General features: G+C 40.5%; 1 protein-coding gene across 12 annotated transcripts in view; it reads left to right on the top strand.

Moving 5' to 3' along the window:
* The window catches only part of MAGI2 (membrane associated guanylate kinase, WW and PDZ domain containing 2), a 566,496-nt gene that overhangs the window by 473,169 nt on the left and 72,977 nt on the right, over positions 1–20,350 (top strand). For 11 of the 12 annotated variants that reach the window (XM_087934364.1, XM_087934361.1, XM_087934362.1 and 8 more), the window contains 3 exons: positions 7,623–7,654; positions 9,805–9,994; positions 18,751–18,792. In XM_087934364.1, coding sequence (XP_087790490.1) covers positions 7,623–7,654; positions 9,805–9,994; positions 18,751–18,792 — 264 coding nt within the window. The remainder of the gene's footprint in view (positions 1–7,622; positions 7,655–9,804; positions 9,995–18,750; positions 18,793–20,350) is intronic. The other variant, XM_087934360.1, reaches the window with a different exon arrangement.

Below are 20,350 nucleotides of genomic sequence, written 5' to 3'. Positions count from 1 at the left end.
GACTGTGTTTATTTTGTATCCCACCCTGGGTCATCACAACAACATTTTGAAAACAAACGATAAGAAGGATTAAATAGTTGGTGCTCTCTGACTTCCTGGCAGACATTTCATGACCAAACTAGGTAACATCATCAGTACTAGAAGGGAGCGGGGCTAAAACTCAGTTTATATTCCAGTGGTTTGCCCTATTAGTATTGGTGGGAATGAACTTAGAGGTACCTTGGTTGGGCTGTTTACTGTTAGCTTGTTTGTCAGTTCTTTAATTGGGGTGTTGTTGACTTGATTGTTGGTCTGTTTTTAATCTTGGTGTTAATCTGTGCCCATCTGGGGGCTTGTTGGTCAACAGACCAACTATCAAGAAGTGAACAATACCCCAACCAGGAACTGCCAAATTATCCTGTCCTGAAAATAAACTGGGCGAGTGGTCTTTTCTTTGCAAATAAAAGAGGGCACAAATAGATCTCAGATTATCAAACTTTCCTTTGCCAAATATAAGGAAAACAAGAGCCTCTTTTTAGCAGCAAAGGAACCAACATACAAGAAGCAATTATCAAAAACAACAACAGCGGCAAAATAAAGCCACCTGGGTTGAGCCTGCTTCACTAGCATGGTAGCAGTCCTTAGTCAAGTTGGGTTGGACTTGGCTTAATCCTGTGCTTGGCTTGATTCGCTTCATCTTCTGATTACATGAAAGGTTAATAACACTTTATACAAAGAGTATTAAGGGACTGGTGGATAAAACAGATGAAAGTTGCAGGAAATGAGTATGTCTAGTTTCATGAAAAGAAGGACTAGGGATGACAGGCGTTCCGATATCTCAGGGGTTGCCCCAAAGAAAAGGGAGTCAAGCTATTCTCCAAAGCACCTGAAGGGAGGACAAGAAGCAATGCATGGAACCTAATCAGGGAGAGAAGCAACCTAGAACTAAGGAGAAACTTCCCGACAGCTAGAACAATCAATCAGTGGAAGAACTTGCCTCCAGAAGTTGTAAACACTCCAACACTGGAAGTTTTTAAGAAGAGTTTGGATAACCATTTGTCTGAAATGGTATAAGGACTCCTGCTTGAACAGGGGGTTGGACTAGAAGACCTCCAAGGTCCCTTTCAGCTCTATTCCAATTGATTGATTGGTTGATTGATTACCTATGATAGATAGATGGATGGATGGATGGATGGATGGATGGATGGATGGATGGATAGATAGATAGATAGATAGATAGATAGATAGATAGATAGATAGATAGATAGATAGATAGATAGATATGGGTGGGTACATGGTTGGATGGATGGATGGATGGATGGATGGATGGATGGATGGATGGATAAATAGATAGATAGATGATAGATAAATAATAGATAGATAATAGATAGCAGATAGGTAATAGATAGATAGATAGATAGATAGATAGATAGATAGATAGATAGACAGACAGACAGACAGACAGACAGACAGACAGATAGATGTGGGTTGGTGGGTGAATGGATGGATGGATGGTTAGATGATGGATGGATGGATGGATGGATAGAGATATAGACAGACAGACAGACAGAAAGTGTTTGTGTGTGTTTAAAGAGAGTTTCATTTAGCACAAATATATGAAAATGCATTGTAACAAAACTGCCCAACAAGATCCTTAGAATTTAAGATCAATCGAAAGACAGAAGGAAAACAATACAATGAATTATTCTTTTTCACCCTTCCCATAAGAATCCTTTTTTTCTCTCTCCCTCTGTTTTTGAAACAGAAATTATTCAGCCTCTTTGGATTTGAAAGACATAGCTAACAAAACGGAAATAACTCCTAATAACAAAACTAGAGCAATAGTGCATAAACATGACAGGTTAAGTGGAAAACATTTTGCTGGTGACATTCATATCAAAATGCCAGCCTGTCTTTTTTTTTTAAAAAAAAAAAGTATCACTGAAAACAAAAATGAAGCATTTATTCTTGTCTGGCAGTCCCATGTACCTACAGAATTTACACATATGTGAGCTGATAAACTAGGGAACATGCTAATTTATTTCAGTCACAAATTTTCAACAACCAATTGATAATAGAATAACATGGACCTTGAAGATCATCTAGTCCAAACCCCTCGTCAAGTGGTTGTCCAATCTCTTCTTAAAAGCCTCCAGTGATGGAGCATCCACAACTTTTGAAGGCAACCCATTCCACTGGCTGATTGTGTGGTCTAATATTCTCTTGAAATGGCCTTCGGTTTGGCCATTTGTGCTGGGGATGAGTTTGGGGTTCTGAACTTCACCCTTCTTCTCCTGAATTCTCCTTTGTTGGGTTTGTGTCCAATGGTCTCAAGACAAAAGAGGCAACTCGGGAGTAAGGCTTGGAGATGATTAGCCCCTCCCATAAGACATAAAAGACAAGCAAAGGGACAGGAGCCTTTGCAGGAAGCAACTTTGTTCATTCTGGTCGGTTTAAACTCTGAAGCTCCATGTTGACTTTGTGCTCCATTTGGCCTTTTACAGCTAATTGGCAATTAGCTACCAACAGGATAAGATCATGGCTGGCTACACCTAACATAAGTTCTTTAAAGCTGGATCAAGAGAGAACTTTTAACAACCCATGTGCTGATGACACATTAAATAAATAAACCATCTCTTGCCTGTCACATCCACCTGACCCACTAGAGCAAGGAGGCAAGAGACATTCTGAATCCTGTCCCCTAAGGAGCTACATCTGGTGGGACCCAGAAGAAGGGCCTTCTCCATGGTGGCTCCTTCCCTTTGGAATATCACCCTTTCAAAAATTAGACTTGTTCCCACTTTGACATTCTTTTGTAAGGCTTTGAAGACTTGGTTTTGTGTGGGCAACCCGGAGTGGGGTGGAGGCTATCAAATGGTTGTGTGTTGTCACCAGGTTGGTGGGGGAGGAGTTATTATTTTGTATTTTGTTATTTTCTATACTGTGTTTTTATTGCTTGTAAGCTAGCTAGAGTCACTGTGAATGAGGAGATGGCCATATCATCATCTTTTAATGTCCTTTAACATAATCCCTTGCGAGGCGGAGTCTGTGCAACTGAATGGATAATGTTTTTACTGGCCAGATGCCCTTCCTGTCACCAATGCGGAGTTTTGTTTCAGCAGATATATTCTCCTCATGCCCAGTGAGAGAAATATCTGCCTCTACCTAGGATCGAACTTATAGCCTCCTGATTGTGAGGCGAGAGGTCTACTTCTAGGCCACCACACCAAGGAGATGGCAATATAAATTTCCCAAATAAATAAAATAAAATAATAAATGAAAGCTGGCAAGCAGGCAGCTCTTATGGAAAGCATTATCAGGGACAAAGAACTGGGCCTTACATCAAAATTTACTGCTCAAGCTCACACACAAGAATCTAGTCAACTAAAGTTCAAAGCTAAATTGGTGCCACATAAGCATCAATGGAATTCAAGAAATATTGAATTTGGATCGTTTGTGGCAATGTATTGATTCTAGGCTGATGACTTACTTAACTCTGCCCCCAACTCTGCCTACTCATCTATAAACATACACCTGCCCCAGAAGCAATTTATACCAGTATCCTGAACGTCCAAATTTGATGGAAGCTTGAGGGAATCTCTTCCACAACCTTTCAAGAAACTTTATATTCAAAAGCAATTTATTTCAGGGCTGATGAGCATGCATGTATGTTTAATTTCCTTCCTTGAACACGGAGTCAGCCACCAAATTTCATAACAGGAAATCGTTTCGGGGAAAAGTTTGCCCTTAAATTAAATAGAGGTCACTCTACTCGGGACCTCCGAAGACATGCAGAGACTCAATTATCCCAGAGGAAAGGTCCAGAATACCATCTGTTCATTTTCAGGGAAGATCCTTGCCGTGCTCTTCAGACAGTTTAATTAAAGCAGCCTTATGCAGAGATGTTGACTGTGGCAAAAGACAATAAAATCCATACATTTTGAGGTGGTTATGACAAGTGATGGGCAAACAAGGGACATCTGTTGAGCCAGCTCTCTAAAATATTTTGATTTAACGCTTGTGAGGTCTCCAGACCAGGAAGGGTGGATGGGAGCTGTGTAAGACAACCCAGCTACAGAACATTGTGCTGGAAAATGCTTTCTAGGCATTAGTTAGAATGTCCTGTGTTTGGCCTGTTTCCATAGAGCAAAATCAATAGTTTAGGGTATCAAACTGTTGCTTTCTACATTCTGCCTACCTAGTCAGAGGTGATATTCAACAGGTTCTGACCAGTTCTAGAGAACCAGTAGGGGAAATTTTGAGTAGTTTGGAGAACCGGCAAATACCACCTCTGACTGGCCCCACCCCCATCTATTCTCCGCCTCCTATTGAGTCCCAGCTGATTGGCTAGGTCTTCTTTTGTTGTCCTACACAGGAGAACAGAGCTGGAAAGCAGGTTAGTGGGGTGGGGAGGGAAGGGGGATTTTGCAGTATCCTTCCCCCAGGAGTGGGGAAGGAATGGAGATTTTGCCCTGTCATGCCCACCAAGCCACCCAACCCCACAAGCCACGCTCACAGAACCGGTAGTAAAAAAAATTTGAATCCCACCACTACACAATTTCAAGGAGCCCTCCTGACAGTGTCACTTAGTAGGGCTAACAGAATGGAAGATCACAGCTCCTGCAATAGTTCTAACTGTGTGTAGAAGAGAATGTTTGTAGCTCAGGGTTGAACTGAGCTTTTGAATCCTTGGTGCTGTCTGAGCTTGGTGGTTTTCCTGCAGATGTTTCATTACCCAAACTAGGTAACATTGGTGCACTGATGCGGTTACCTAGTTTGATAATGAAACGTCTGCAAAAAAATCACCAAGCTCGGAGAGCACATCTAACTATCTCTCAAGGTCTTATTTACCCAAGTGATCTGGAATTAGTGGGTGGCTAATTTTTAAAACGTATGTCTGTATATATTGTATACAAGGAACTACTTTAAAAAAAATAGATACACATAGAAATAGTGTCCCTCTGTGAGGGAAATGGGTGGTTAAAAAGATAGAAGATAGAAAGATGAGAGGGGGAGAGAGAGGGAGAGAGAGAGATGAGAAAGCTAAATGATAGATAGATAGATAGATAGATAGATAGATAGATAGATAGATAGATAGATAGATAGATAGATAGATATAGAATGATGGGTGGGTGGAAGGAAGAATAGAAGAATGGATGATAGAGAAATATTTTAAGTTATAGATGATAGATTACATGATAGATAGATAGATAGATAGATAGATAGATAGATAGAGTTAGAATGATGGGTGTGTGGATGAAAGAATGGAAGAGTGGATGATAGAGAAACATAATTTAAGCTGATAAATGATAGATTGAATGATAGATAGATGGATAGATAGATAGATAGATAGATAGATAGATAGATAGATAGATAGATAGATAGATAGATAGATAGAATGAATGAATGGTGGGATTCAAAAAATTTTACTACAGATTCTGTGGGCGTGGCTTGGTGGGCATAGCAGGGGAAGGATACTGTAAAATCTCCAGTCAGAGGTAGTATTTGCTGGTTCTCCAAAGTACTCAAAATTTCCGCTACCGATTCTCCAGAACTGGTCAGAACCTGCTAAATACCATCTCTGAATAGATAGATAAGTAGATAGATAGATAGATAGATAGATAGATAGATAGATAGATAGATAGATAGATAGATAGATAGATAGATAGATGATAGATGGATGGATAGATAGATAGATAGATAGATAGATAGATAGATAGATAGATAGATAGATAGATAGATAGATAGATAGGCAGGCAGGCAGGCAGGCAGGCAGGCAGGCAGGCAGATATAGACTGAGAGATAGAAGGATGGATGGATGGATGTTTGGAAGGATGGAAGTTTGGAAGGATTGAAGGATGGATGATAGAGAGACATAGATTAAGGAGATAGATTAGAGATTAGAGAGAGGGGGGGAGGTAGATAGAGAGTAAGTTATTAGTAAAAAAACAGGGATTTTTCCATACTCAGTTTCAAAAATAAAGTATAGGACTAATTTAACCCAAAAGTTGGTTTTCTATTTCTATGTACAAAACTTTTCCTGTTCACTAAATTTATGGACACTATGAAATGCAAACAATACTTCAAAGCAGCCTTAAAGCACTGCAAAACTGGAGGATTTGTTACACTATTCCATTCTAACATGAAAAGAAATAAGCATAGAAAAAGGAAGACCCAGCTATTTGTTATGTACAGTGTAGGTCTTCCTTCCAGGCTGAGAGCGAGCCTAGGAGATTTAAATTGGATTCTGCTTTTACAAAGGTGAGCATAAAAAAGATTTAGTTAGTGTTTGGGTATATTTGTGTTTTATCATTTTGGTGGATAATCTATACTTAGGCAACTTACACGATTAAAAGTGTTTCCAGTAAACCTTTTATGTATCAAATCTGATATGCCACCCAGCTCACCGAAGGCAATTGTAGGCATTGAATAAAATGCAGGATAGAACATTAAAACAATAAATAAAAGTCTTAAAATGCAATTAAAATAAAATTAAGTAGGATGGAGAGGGAAGGAGTGAGGTGCACATAGGAAGGAGGTCGGGTATTCTCTACTCCTTCAGCCACCTCCAACCTGCCACACCCTCATTGGCGAAGAGCATAGAATAATAGGGTTGGAAAGGACCTTGGAGGTCTTCTAGTCCAACCCGCTGCCTAGGCAGGAAACCCTACAAATCTTTATCCAAACTCTTCTTTAAAACTTCCAGTGTTGGAGCATTCACAACTTCTGGAGGCAAGTTGTTCCAATGGTTAATTGTTCTCACTGTGAGGAAATTTCTCCTTAGTTCTAGGTTGCTTCTCTCCTTGGCTAGTTTTCATCCCTTGCTTCTTGTCCTGATGCTTTGGAGAATAGCTTGACTCCCTCTTCTTTGTGGCAGCCCCTTAGATATTGGAACAGTGCTATCATGTCACCCCTAGTCTTTCTTTTCACTTGACTAGACAAACAGGATTCTTGCAACCGTTCTTCATATATTTTAGCTTCCAGAACCCTAACCATTTTTGTTGCTGTTTTCTGCACTCTTTCCAGAGGCTCAACGTCTTTTTTATAATATGGTGACCGAAACTGGATGCGGTGTTCCAGGTGTGACCTTACTAAGGCTTTATATAGTGATACTAACATTTCACGTGATCTTGATTCTACTCCTCTGTTAATGCAGTCTAGGATCGCATTGGCTCTTTTGACTGCAGATGCACACTGCTGGCTCATATTTAAGTGATTGTTCACTAGAACGCCAAGATCCTTCCCATTCACTTTAAGTTGTATATTTGTAGATCCACTTGTACTGTGGATAAACACACACAGGCAATCAACCAGATAGACAGATAATGTATTAAGCCAGGAAAAACCCTGGTGAGAAGAGCTTTTGACTGTAGTCATTAGAGATTAAAAAAAAAAAAAACCTTTCTAATTTATTCTTTTGTACTGTGGAAATGTATCTCTGACAATTGTTTTTAAATATGAAAATAATTGAGTATGAAATAATCTTTTTCCATATATCCTGTTGCGGTAATGGATGATAAGATGCCACCCCTATTCTTTGTAATTCAAAGAAATGGAGATAAAGATATTGGTAAGAATGATGACAAATTAATCATATTTGAGTTCTCATTTTTTTTCTTTCGTTTCTTTCTTTCTTTTTTTAGGATTCTTTTCACCATGGAAAACTCCAAAGCCTGTAAGTTTTTTATTTATTGATTATTGTTCTTAGAATGCGTAAGACTCATGGTTGAGAAGAAAATAATGAGTGTAGAAAACAATAACCTGCATTGCAAGATTTTTTAGGGTACCCTACTGCTAATTATAGGAATATAAATCTAATATGACTGTAAAAGGTATTTAGACATATACTTATTGGCTTGAAAGCAAGTATTTCTTACTGGATTTAGTGATACTGATCTATGGAGCATATAGAAATTATTTCCTTCCCTCTGTCCATGTGGAGGCAGGGCTGTTTGGCAAATGTACACTTAAAAACCAATTAAAAAAGAAAGAGAGAGAGCTGATTTAGATAGATAGATAGATAGATAGATAGATAGATAGATAGATAGATAGATAGATAGATAGATAGATGATGGGTGGGTGGATAGATAGATGAGAGAGACAGAGAGGGAGAGAGGGAGAGAGATAATAGATAAATGATAGATAATTGATAGAGATATAATAGAAGGTTAGAGAGAGGGAGTGGTAAGTAGATTGATAGTGGACAGACAGATATGCGTGGGTGTAGGTGTGGGTGAGAAAGAGGGAGAGGGAGGGGGAGGGGATTGAGGGAGAGAGACAGAGAGATAGAGAGACAAAGACAGAGATTAAAAGAAGTTTAAATCAATGAAGGTTGAGATAACAATTCTCCAAAATTGAACCAGTGGATTGACCTTGGAGATTGTGAATTCTGGTCATACCTTGGTATGAAGCCAGTGTTGACTTTGACACAATCTTTGGGCAAAGCAAGGGCAAACCACTTCCCAAAAATGTCCTTAAAAACTGCAGGGACATTCGAGAGACACCTGACACTAAATAATTGAAAGATTGTCTATTGCTCTTCATCCTCAACTTATAGGCTACAAGAAGGGAAATCACCCTCTTAACTCTCTTCCGAGAAAACTTGAATTTATTTATAAGAACTAGATGGATTAAACAACGGCAGCTGAATTCCCCAATTTAATTTCAGCCAGGAACTCTGGAGAAGGATTTGTGTGCAAGCCACTACAAAAAGATATCAGGGTTCATAATTTTAGTATACCTTTTGAGATGAAATGGAGAACTTGGCAAGTGATTCCCATAAATCTAGATGTAACTTCTACTTTTAGAATTGTGTATCATAGAAGATATTACTTTAGCTCCAAATTTAATGGCCAGTGGGACAAAATTGCTGCCTTTATGTTATCTTGTTCCACTTCTTAGGATATGATATATCTCTACTGGGACTCCAAGAAAAAACACAAAAAATAATGTTCTCTGCACACATTATACTTCTGACAGTATCGTTAATTATTTACAAATGGCTGAGTTGACAGTCCTGTACATAAGACCTGGTGTTGAGTAGATACCTTCAAAATTATATTGCCAAATAAGACAATGTAACTCAGGGGTCTCCAAACTTGGCAACTTTAGGCAGGGGTGGGATTCAAATTTTTAATAACCGGTTTGTGGGTGTGGCTTAGGTGGTAGGCGTGGCTTGGTGGTCATGTGACTGGGTGGACATAGCTTGGTAATGTTATTGGCTGGGTGTGGCCAATTCAACATCACTCGCATTGAGGCACGCATCTCCTCGCCTAGCCTCTCATGACTGTGGGGATGCTGCAACAGTCATAACTATGAAAAATGCTCATAAGTCACTTTTTTCAGTGCCATTGTAACTTTGAATGGTCACTCCACACAAGCAAAGTACCAGCAAAGGAGGGGGGAAAAACTCTCTGGACGTTCCTGAGACAGGAAGTCTAGTCCTGCCAAAAATGTAATAAGGGTTAATGGAGAGGCAGTTTATGTAAGCAACACCAGAATGTTTCCTTCCTGCCTTCCTTACAGGTTTACGCCAGTAATTTCTTCTAACAACCAGTTCTCCGAACTGCTTAGAATGTTAACAACCAGTTCTAGCGAATAGGTGCAAACTGGTAGAATCCCATCCCTGACTTTAGGACTTGTGGACTTCAGCTTCATGAATTCCTCAGCCAGCCACGCTGTCTGAGGAATTCTGGGAGTTGAAGTCCACAAGTCTTAAAGTCGCCACGTTTGGAGACCTTCCTGGTGTAACCTGATTGAGAAAATAAAAAGCTATGGGGTTTGTCTCCAGGATCTCAAGGTCTTGTTTCCTTTTCTTTGTTGTAGATGATGGAAAAATGGGACACTCAAGGCAGTCCACAGACAAGTGTATCTGCTCCAGCTGCACCACAGAATATTCCCTTCCCACCAGCCCTTCACAGAAGCTCTTTTCCCGATTCAACAGAGGCCTTTGACCCGAGAAAGCCTGACCCATACGAGCTGTATGAGAAGTCACGAGCTATTTATGAAAGTAGGCGTAAGTGGAAGCCATGGTCCACCTCTGCAGAAACCTTGGCCAATATGTCTGTGGAGATTCTCAATCATGCAGGTCATAGTTGTCCCAACGGTGCTTTTCAAAAGGTGACTGGACTTGGTTTTCCCTTGAAGACGTTCTGCTTCCCATCCCAAGGAGCTTCTTGTCAGTCTCTATCAGAACTGAAGAAGCTTCTTGGATGAGAAGGGAAGCATCTTCAAGAAGAAGCAAAGTCTAGTTGCCTTTTGAAAAAGCATCTTTGGGACACTCAAATTGGCCCAATGGAATTGAACATTGTAGCTAATTGTAAACCAGCTAATGCTTTTATTTGTTATGGAGACCAGGAGGAGAAAAATAAAAGCTTAATGCACTTGTCTGATGGCATCCCGATAATTAACTCTTGTTAGGAACAGATGGGGAACGATACTGTTAAAAATTCTGTATATAGTCCTTACAGTGCACTGTCCACATGTACTTTTCTGCTAAACTGCCAGAAGGAAGCAGGAAACTTTATATACAGAGCAAATGCAGCTACAAACTTATAAACACTGCCAGCTACTGGTTGGCTGTAGTTGTTGCACAAAATACATGAACATTGTATGCCAGTCATGCTCCAGTCATGTCTGGTGATGTTCATTGCATTTGTGTAAATTGGCACTTGGTGGAGAAATGCTTGCTTTGAGTCCCCTTTCAGCATTTAAATCAAATCAGTCTTCATTATGGTCATAGACCATCATAGACCACTAAATGTCGGGATGGTTTCACAATGCAGTTTGCCTTTGCTTGATGTATACAGAATGCTTTTGCATTTTTTGCAGTGTTTGCAGTTGAAAATGATGCCATTGCTTTAGATTAAGATTAATGTGTTTCCAACTAGTCTGTTATATATACAGGTTCATAGAGATATATATTGAAGGCTAAACCGTATGACAAATGGTTGTAGGAACTGGGAGCATCTAGTCTAATGAAGAAAAGGACTAGGGGCGACATTATAGCAGTCTTCCAATACAGATAGTCCTCGACTTACGACCACAATGGAGTCCAACTTTTCCATTGATAACTGAGACAGCTGTTAAATGGATTTTGCCCCATTCTACGACTTTTCTTGGCACCATTGTTAAGTGAATCACTGCCTTTAAGTTAGCAACAACTAGTTCATCAAATGAATCCGGCTTCCCCATTGACTTTGTGCGTCAGAAGGTCACAAAAGGAGATCACATGACCTCCTGGGACACTGCGACTGTCATAAATACTTTGAGTCAGTTTCCAAGTGTGTGAATTTTGATCACATGACTGTGGGGAATGCTGAAATGGTTGTAAGTGTGAAAAATGGTCACAAGTCACTTTTTTCAGCGCCATTGTACCTTTGAACGGACACTCCATGAATGGTTGTAAGTCAAGGAGTATCAGTACTTGAGGGGCTGTCACAGAGAGGAGGGGGTCAACTTATTCTCCAAAGCCCCTGAGAACAGGACACAAAGCAACAACTGAGTCACTATTTGTTCAGCACTAGACAACTTGTGCCCCATTGGGTCATAATTTCAGAGCTATTTCCTTACCTAAATTGAAAAACAGGGTGGGTAGATAAGCAGTGGAAGTAGCTTCTAACTCACTGTTAGCTTCTCAACTGTTGTTCTGACCCAAACCTGGTTCCAAGAAAGCAAACACGAAAGAAAGGTACAACCTTTTAATGTTTCATTTACGAATCCCAGTCCTTCACAGATAAAAGGCTGCTTCCAACTAATTAGCTCTGATAAGAAAGAGCCTTGCCAAGTTTTTGCAAGGCTGCCAAGAACAACAGATAAAGTTCCTAAACAATAAATCGAAGAGTCTCCAAAAACCAACACAGATATTCCTAACGTCCACTAAGCTCGAGTATCAAACTTCTTTGTCTTCTGCAAAGAACTCCGGTTTCTCAACTGGCTTTTATCTCTTAAGGGAGGGGCCACTACCTAGCAGCCTTACTCCCAGGTTGCCCATGCTGCTGCAGCTGCTCTTTCCTTCGAGCAGCCCTGCGCGCATGCGTGCTGGGCATGGGCTCCTCGGGAGCCTCTTCATCATTGCTTCCAGCCTCCACCATCTCCGAAGGCAGCACTCCACTCCCTGATGGTCCAGGCCCCATCCCTGCATCACACGCAGGCCCCTCATCTGAGTCCTCGCTCTCCGAGACCTCAGCCATCCACACCTGCTGCTGGCGAACTGCAACAACCGTTCCAATGTTCGCGGGAAGCTGTCCTCAAACATTGGACACGATGATCGCATGGCTGGGGCTGACTGGTGATACGGCAGCCCCAAAGCAGCCCCAGCTTTGCCAAATTTTAATCCCACACAGGTCATGAGTCCTGGATTTTGGACCCATTCTGTAAGTTAACCCATCTGTGGCAGGTTGGTTCAAAATGGATTGCTCTGTGATGTACTGTTTTGCCCAATGACGGGTTACAACCAGGGTTGTCGAACTCGTGGCCCACGGGCCGGATGTGTCATGTGCTGTCCACACCCAATTTAGCACAGAGGGAGAAAGTCACAATATGTCACTGTGACGTTGCGAGTTTGACACCCCTGGTACAGCAGTCAAACAGAGTTTTAACAGATATTTAATTGACATAATGTATGATCACGGTAGGGGACGCAGTGGCTCAGTGGCTAAGACATTGAGCTTGTTGATCAGAAAGGTCAGCAGTTCAGTGGTTCGAATCCCCAGCACTGTGTAATGGAGTGAACTCCCATTCCTCGTTCCAGCTTCTGCCAACCTAGCAGTTCGAAAGCACATAAAAAATGCAAGTAGAAAAATCGGGACCACTTTGGTGGAAAGGGAACAGCATTCCATGCACTTTTGGGTGTTTAGTTATGCCAGCCACATGACCACAGAGACGTCTTCGGACAGCTTTGGCGCTTTGGCTTTGTAGCAGAGATGAGCACCGCCCCCTAGAGCCAGAAACGACTAGCACATATGTGCGAGGGGAATCTCTACATTTACGGCAACATAGCCAACTTCCATTTAGAACTTTTGTGTCATTCCAGGATCACAGTGTGTTGTCTCATGCCTTCCTCTGTGTTTGGTATTTGAGTCATTTTACTCCTCTACAATGTTTTTAACAACAATGTTTTCTCGTTTCTGAGCTTCTGGGTGATCCAGTCAGCTATTTGCAGGAATTCAAGTCTTTCCACGTCTCTCACGCTTCCAACTCCTTAGAAGTTATTTCAAGGAGAAAAGTGTATCAGCGGCTTTTCAACCAGTGGGATAGATGAAAGAATGAAAGAGACAGAGACAGAGACAGAGACAGAGAGAGGGTGAGAGAGAGAGAGGCAGGCAGGCAGAGACAGAGAGTCAGAAATTAAACCAGATAAATGGACACAGCATACACAATATTGTAATGAAGAGGGGGTACAAATATTGTTTTATCTTCTTTTGTGAGGGAATTTCTGTTCCTATAGGAGTACTCAGCAGTTAAGTAAGAATTTCTTCTCCTTGTTTTCTGTATTTTGAGATCGACAGAAGCAAAAAAAAACCCAATGACTTCAATCCTTTTGAATAAGTGGGGATTAGTAGAGGTGACCTAGAAGCATCCGACTGATTGATTTTGAGTTCTAAGTATAGACTTCCCTAATGAGGGCAGAGTAAGGTATTTGTTTGTCAAGTAGGATATATCCCTTGCAACAGTGAGGATGTTGTAGCTAGTGTTATTTGCACAGAACATAAAATAATAGGATTGGAAGGGAATTTGGAGGACTTTTAGTCCAACCCCCACTGCTGATTTTACCAGAACCACCTAATTTGACCCATAAAGCATAAAGTGGTCAGAAACCCTTCACATTCTAACACGTTCTCCTGTTAATATCCCCACACAGAGTCTAAGATATATAAACCCAGGTGATACTCTGATAATTAATTGATTGCATATGCAACCAAACAGAAAAGAGCACAGCTAATACCCCTTTTAGAGAAAAATTTCAGATAAAGGAGAATATGAAGACACTAGGCATCCTAGCTAAGCTTTATCAATTAATTTATTATATTTATTATATTTTAATGAATGTAAAGCCCAGATTTATTTTTCCTTGGAGAGAGAAGACTCCTTGCTTGCCACAGGGTAAACATGTGAACTTCTAAAAGTGTAAAACAAAGGACAATGCAATTTTTTTCTTCAAATCTTGTGGAGGGTTTCCCTAAATATTGCTTAACGAGCATAATATTGCTTAATGTAGCATCATTTTTGTGTCCCATTTTCAACCCATATATTCTACACACCTATAAATCCATATATTCACCAAACATGTTTTTGAAATATATATATATATTCTGGCACAGCAATAGGCTGCCCCAAATTTAAAACTGAAACGGCTGTGAAAGTCTGACTCACAGATGAACACAATACAGAAGCCTGATGATGGCAGATGAGATTCTGCCGAAACGTTGCTACAACTTTAAAAGCACAACTACAATGACATGGGAAAATACCCGAACAAAGCTGAATGCCATATGTGTGTGTGTGTGTGTGTGTGTGTGTGTGTGTGTGTGTGTGTGTATGTATATATGTATGTATATGTATATGTATACATATATATATATGTAGTATTCAGCTTTGTTCGGGTATTTTCCCGAACAAAGGCTTCTGTATGATGGCAGATAAGATTCTGCCGAAACATTGCTACAACTTTAAAAGCACAACTACAATGACGTGGGAAAATACTCAAACAAAGCTGAATACCATACATGTAAGTACCCGCGAAAACTTAAGAAAACATTATATATATATATATATATATATATATATATATATATACACACACACACACACACACACACACACACACACACACACACACACATATATATTTCTTCTCTTTCTCTCTTTGTCTCTGTCTCTCTCTGTGTGTGTGTCTCTCTCTGTCTCTCTCTCTCTTTCTCTCTCTCTCTCTCACTGTCTCTCTCTCTCTCTTTCTTTGTCTCTGTGTGTGTCTGTGTCTGTGTCTGTGTCTGTGTGTCTCTCTCTTTGTCTCTGTCTCTCTCTTTCTTTGTCTCTGTGTGTGTCTGTGTCTATGTGTGTCTGTGTGTATGTGTGTGTCTCTCTTTCTTTTTCTCTGTGTGTGTATCTGTCTGTCTGTCTCTGTGTCTCTGTGTGTCTCTGCCTCTCTCTCTCTCTATGTGTGTGTGTGTATGTGTCTGTGTGTGTCTCCCTCCCCGCTCTCTTTCTCTCCCTGATATGATGTAAGAGGCTTACCACTTAGGAATACAAATTTTCCCTCTATCATTAGACAGAGGTGGGGGGGGGGGGGAGGCGGAAAGCTTTCAGTCAAAATATATTCCCGGTTATTTTTCATCTTGGTGGGAGAGTTACTCCTCGTGACAAAATATTTCGGTGGCTTGTAGGAGCTGATGATAAATCCAGAAGCATTTTCAGAGATGTTTATCAAAATACCAACACAGAGAAAGCACTGTGGATGTGAAACCATTGTGATTGCTGGCAAGGAAACCCCAGAGGATTTTTATGCTAATGGAAAGTGTCAGTTGTAGAGCTGATCGCTGCCACAGTCTCTTAAAACATCTATTTTTTTTAAGAGTCTTTACTTGCTTTTAGGCATTTAGAGATTTTGCTCAGAGTCACTTTGAGAGAGAGAGACAGAGAGAGACAGTTGTAAGTGTGAAAAACGGTCATAAGTCACTTTTTCTGGCACCGATCTAACTTTGAATGGTCACTAAACAACCTGTTGTAAGTTGAGGACTACCAGTATTAATCTCCTTGTCCAGTTCAGATCCTACTTGGGCTAACAGATCTTGCCGAGGTTTACAGCTAGCAATACCCCACTTCTTTTGAAAAGTTTGGTGGCTCAAATGTTGTTTAAAAAGAAGAGAGGAACAATTGCTTCATAGTTTAGGTCTCTTAAGAGAAGCATCTAATTCAGAAAATAGGATGCAACTGTACAGCATGAACTTACTCAGGAGTAAACTCCATTGACTTCAACTGGTTTTATTGTCAGGTTAGCCTTAGAAGACTTAGAATATTTTTATTGTGTCTTTGAATCGGCATACATTGAAATGAAATTTCGTTGCATACAGCTCTCAAAGGGTTTCCACCCGTAATATACACTACATCATCAACTTCTTTTAATGACCCCATAATCCCTTGCGGGATGGAGTCTGGGCAACTGAATGGAGCTGAGCGTTTACTGGCCGGATGCCCTTCCTGTCACCAATGCAGAGTTTTTGTTCAGCAGATATATTCTCAGTGTGCCCAGAGAGAGAAATATCTGCCTCTACCTGGGATCAAACTCACAACCTTCTGATTGTGAAGCGAGAGCTCCACCTCTAGGCCACCGCACCACTTCTAATATACACTAAAGGTAAAGGTAAAGGTTCCTTTCGCACATACGTGCTAGTCGTTTCTGGCTCTAGGGGGCGCTCCTCATCTCTATTACAAAGCTGAAGAGCCAGCACTGTCCAAAGACGTCTCCATGGTCATGTCCAAAGAGACAGCATGACTAAATGCCAAAAGCACATGGAATGCTGTTCCCTTCCCACCAAAGGGGTCCCTATTTTTCTACTTGCCTTTTTTACATGTTTTCGAACTGCTAAGTTGGCAGAAGCTGGGACAAGTGACGGGAGCTCACTCTGTGACGCGGCACTTGGGATTCAAAGCGCCGGACTGCCGACCTTTCCGATCGACAAGCTCAACATCTTAGCCCCTGAACCACCACATCCCTCTTGCATATACTGCATAAACATGAATAAATAAATAAATAAATAAATACCAAATTATGCATATACCCACATAATATTATACTAATTACAAGTTACTGGACATACATAATGTCAGATCTTCCTTGATCCAAAGCCTTATTAAAGATTGCAGCCTCGCACAGCTTCTTTTAAATCGATTGTCAGTTCTTTCCTTTTTAATCTCCTTGAAGCTTGCTGGGTTTCGCATGCAAGATTTAATTGCCCCAAGCTTAGGGCCTATCCTCCTAATTGCATTGCTGTCTATCTAATTGAGGATTATTTCATTTATTTATTTATTTTTAATAAAGACACAGTCGGGGAAAAGAGTTGGGACCGGCGAGTTGATTTCATAACCATCCCAGATTTTGTAATAAAAAAATTGGTATTTTTAGTTCGTCTAAAATGTAGGATCAGGAATCTCTGCCCAAATCATAAATTGTTTAGGGACATCACTTCAAGCTTTTAAAATGTGCTCCATGTCTTGGAGAGCATCAATAGGATGGATAATCATTTCTTCGTAGGAAAAGTCAAATTTATTTTCTTAACAAAAATGGAAGCTATCACCAGGCAACAAACAGCAATTTTTAAAAGTAGTAATGGCCCCAGAGGAGAAGGAGTATTTATATATGTTCACAACTTGAGTTACTTTTAAAGTCATAAAGTCATAATCGATCAATCAATTAAGTAAGTAAATGCTCCAACGCTGGAAGTTTTTAATAAGAGATTGGATAGCCATTTGTCTGAAATGTTATAAGGTTCCCAGGCTATGCAGGGGGTTGGACTAGAAGACCTCCGGGATCCCTTCCAACTCTGTTATTCTATTCTATGCTATGCTATGCTATATTATTCCATTCCATTGTTTCTATTCTATTCTATTCTACTCTACCTTACCCTACCCTACCCTACCCTACTCTACTCTATTCTATTCTATTTTATTCTATTCTATATTATTCCATTCCATTGTTTCTATTCTATGCTATGCTATGCTATGCTATGCTATGCTATGCTATGCTATGCTATGCTATGCTATGCTATGCTACGCTACGCTACGCTATGCTATTCTATATTATTCCATACCATTGTTTCCATTCTATGCTATGCTATGCTATGCTACACTATATTATTCTATATTATTCCATACCATTGTTTCTATGCTATGCTATGCTACGCTGTTATTCTATATTATTCCATACCATTGTTTCTATTCTATGCTATGCTATGCTATGCTACGCTATATTATTCTAAATTATTCCATATCATGGTTTCTATTCTATGCTATGCTACACTATATTATTCTATATTATTCCATACCATTGTTTCCATTCTATGCTATGCTACGCTATGCTATGCTACGCTATATTATTCTATATTATTCTATACCATTGTTTCTATTCTATGCTATGCTACGCTTTGCTAGTCTATATTATTCCATACCATTGTTTCTATGCTATGCTATGCTATGCTTTGCTATGCTATGCTATATTATTCCATTCTGTTGTTCCTATTCTATGCTATGCTACGCTATGTTATTCTATATTATTCCATTCCATTGTTTCTATTCTATGCTATATTATTCTATTCTATCCTGTTCTGCATTCTATTCTATTCTTTTCTATTCATCAATTGATAAATAAACTGCAAAGTAATAAGAAGGGAAGATCCCAGGACAGTTTACCAAAATGTCCACATTTGGACCACGTGACTGTGGGCATACTGCAATGGTCATCTTTTGTGAAAAACCGTCATAAAATCTTTTTTTTTAAGTGTCATCGTAACTTTGACCTGCCCCTAAATGAACTGTTGCCAGACAAGGGCTACTTGTGCATCTTACCCGCTTTGAAAGGGGGGAAAAGAACATTTAGACACTGACAAGTGTTTTTCCCCCCACTCTGCTATTGCCTGGAAAAGCATGACAAGTGAAGTCCGTCGATTCCAATGTTTACATTTAAGCATTTAAGCACCAAGTCAGACAATAATACTGTATATTTCAGTGTCTGGAGAAACATACATGTTGTTTTTATCTCCCTGTTTTCTCGTTCAGAACAAGCACCTCCCAGGACAGGGGTTCGAATGGATACCTCAGGCAAGTATCATTTTGCCTGTCCTTGTGCTACCCATCCTTTCTCAATTTTGTGATGTGCCTTGTTGAATTGAATTGAATTGAAATCTTTATTGTCATTGTATGTATATACACAGTATACACATACTACGAAATTCACATAACACTCAGAGACCAGACCCAACACACACATGACAATCCCCAAATTCCCCTCCACTCGCCAAAATTCCCCACCCCTAAAAATACACAAGCATCCACACAACAGATCAAGTAATACTGTCCAACAGCTCACTGATGGTGGCCGTTAAGTTCATTGTTAAATGCAATTATAGCTCTGGGATAAAAACTATTCAGAAAATGCGGGATTTGAGTTTTAATTGTTCTGTATCTTCTGCCAGAAGGCAACAGTTCACAAAGATTGTGAGCAGGATGGGAAGAAGACAGGGAGTGGAAGTGTGGCTCCAGAGTTTATGGAGGAGGCTGGGGAAGGGCAGAGGCCAGCTGAGCAGTCAGAGGAGGACCCAGGCCCATCCCCTCTCCATCCTAGGGCACGCAGGGAGGAAAGGATAAGGGAGAGACGTGGTCTACTGGGGAGGAGAGGGCCTTGATCCTCTTCATGGGCTGCAGCTGTGACAACTGAATAAGAAGATGGACATGTGTATGGGCGAACGCTGGAAACAAAGCGTGGAAATATCTCTAGTTTATGGTTCCTTTCTGACTTTGGTGTCCTTCCCAGTGTGTGTTGTCTGTGGATGTCTTCCAGCCCTTATCTTGCCTGGTTTGTGTTGTTTTTTTTCCCTCCTTCTGGTAACTGCTTGCGTGGGAGTTTTTTGTCTTCCATCAAGGATATTTGGAGCTTGGAAGCAAAGTGAAGGTATAAAAGGAGCTTCACCGGGTTTTTGTGACTGTTTATTTTGTATTCCCCCCTGGGTCACCACAGCAGTTTTAATTATTCTCTGTAGAGCTTTTTTTGTCTGCTACAGAGCTGCTCCCATCCCATGCAAGAATGCCATATGTCAGGACACTCTCAAGGTGCTGAGGTAGTAGGACAGAATTAGATGCTGAGATAGATTTATCTTCCTGAGCATTCTCAGGAAGTACAGCCTCTTCTGAGCCTTCTTCACAAGCATGTTAGCATTCATGGTCCATGAGAGGAGGTCCTCTGAGATATAAGTGCCCAGAAATTTAAAACTACCAACCCCCTCCATCTCCTCTCAGCTCAGAGCCACAGTTGGCCACCAGTAGCCAATGACCAACCGTCCCATGTACCACAGCTTTTGTGTGTTTCAACTTAACTATGCCAGGAATGTCCATTGGTGTAGTAGAGTCTCCTGCTTGGGCTGGGGGTGGGGGTTGGACTAGATGACCTACAAGGTCTTTTCCAACTCTGTTAATCTGTAATCCAGAAACATGAAATGTTCTTCTCTTTTCTTAAGCTCTCAATGAAGGTTTAACAAATCCTGTGTTCATTTGCCTATGGAAATTCTCTGTCATTCAGATCATGGTTGTCCCAAAGGTGCTTTTTTTTCAGGAGGCAACTGGACTTTCTGGTTTTCCTTTGAAGAGGTTTCGCTTCTCATCC

The sequence above is a fragment of the Pseudonaja textilis genome, chromosome 5 (genome assembly GCF_049901715.1).
Source record: "Pseudonaja textilis isolate UNSWEBS1 chromosome 5, rPseTex1.2, whole genome shotgun sequence".
Lineage (NCBI taxonomy): Eukaryota > Metazoa > Chordata > Lepidosauria > Squamata > Elapidae > Pseudonaja > Pseudonaja textilis.
The sequence above is the reverse complement of the archived record's forward strand: the minus strand, read 5'-3'. Positions and strand labels throughout refer to the sequence as shown.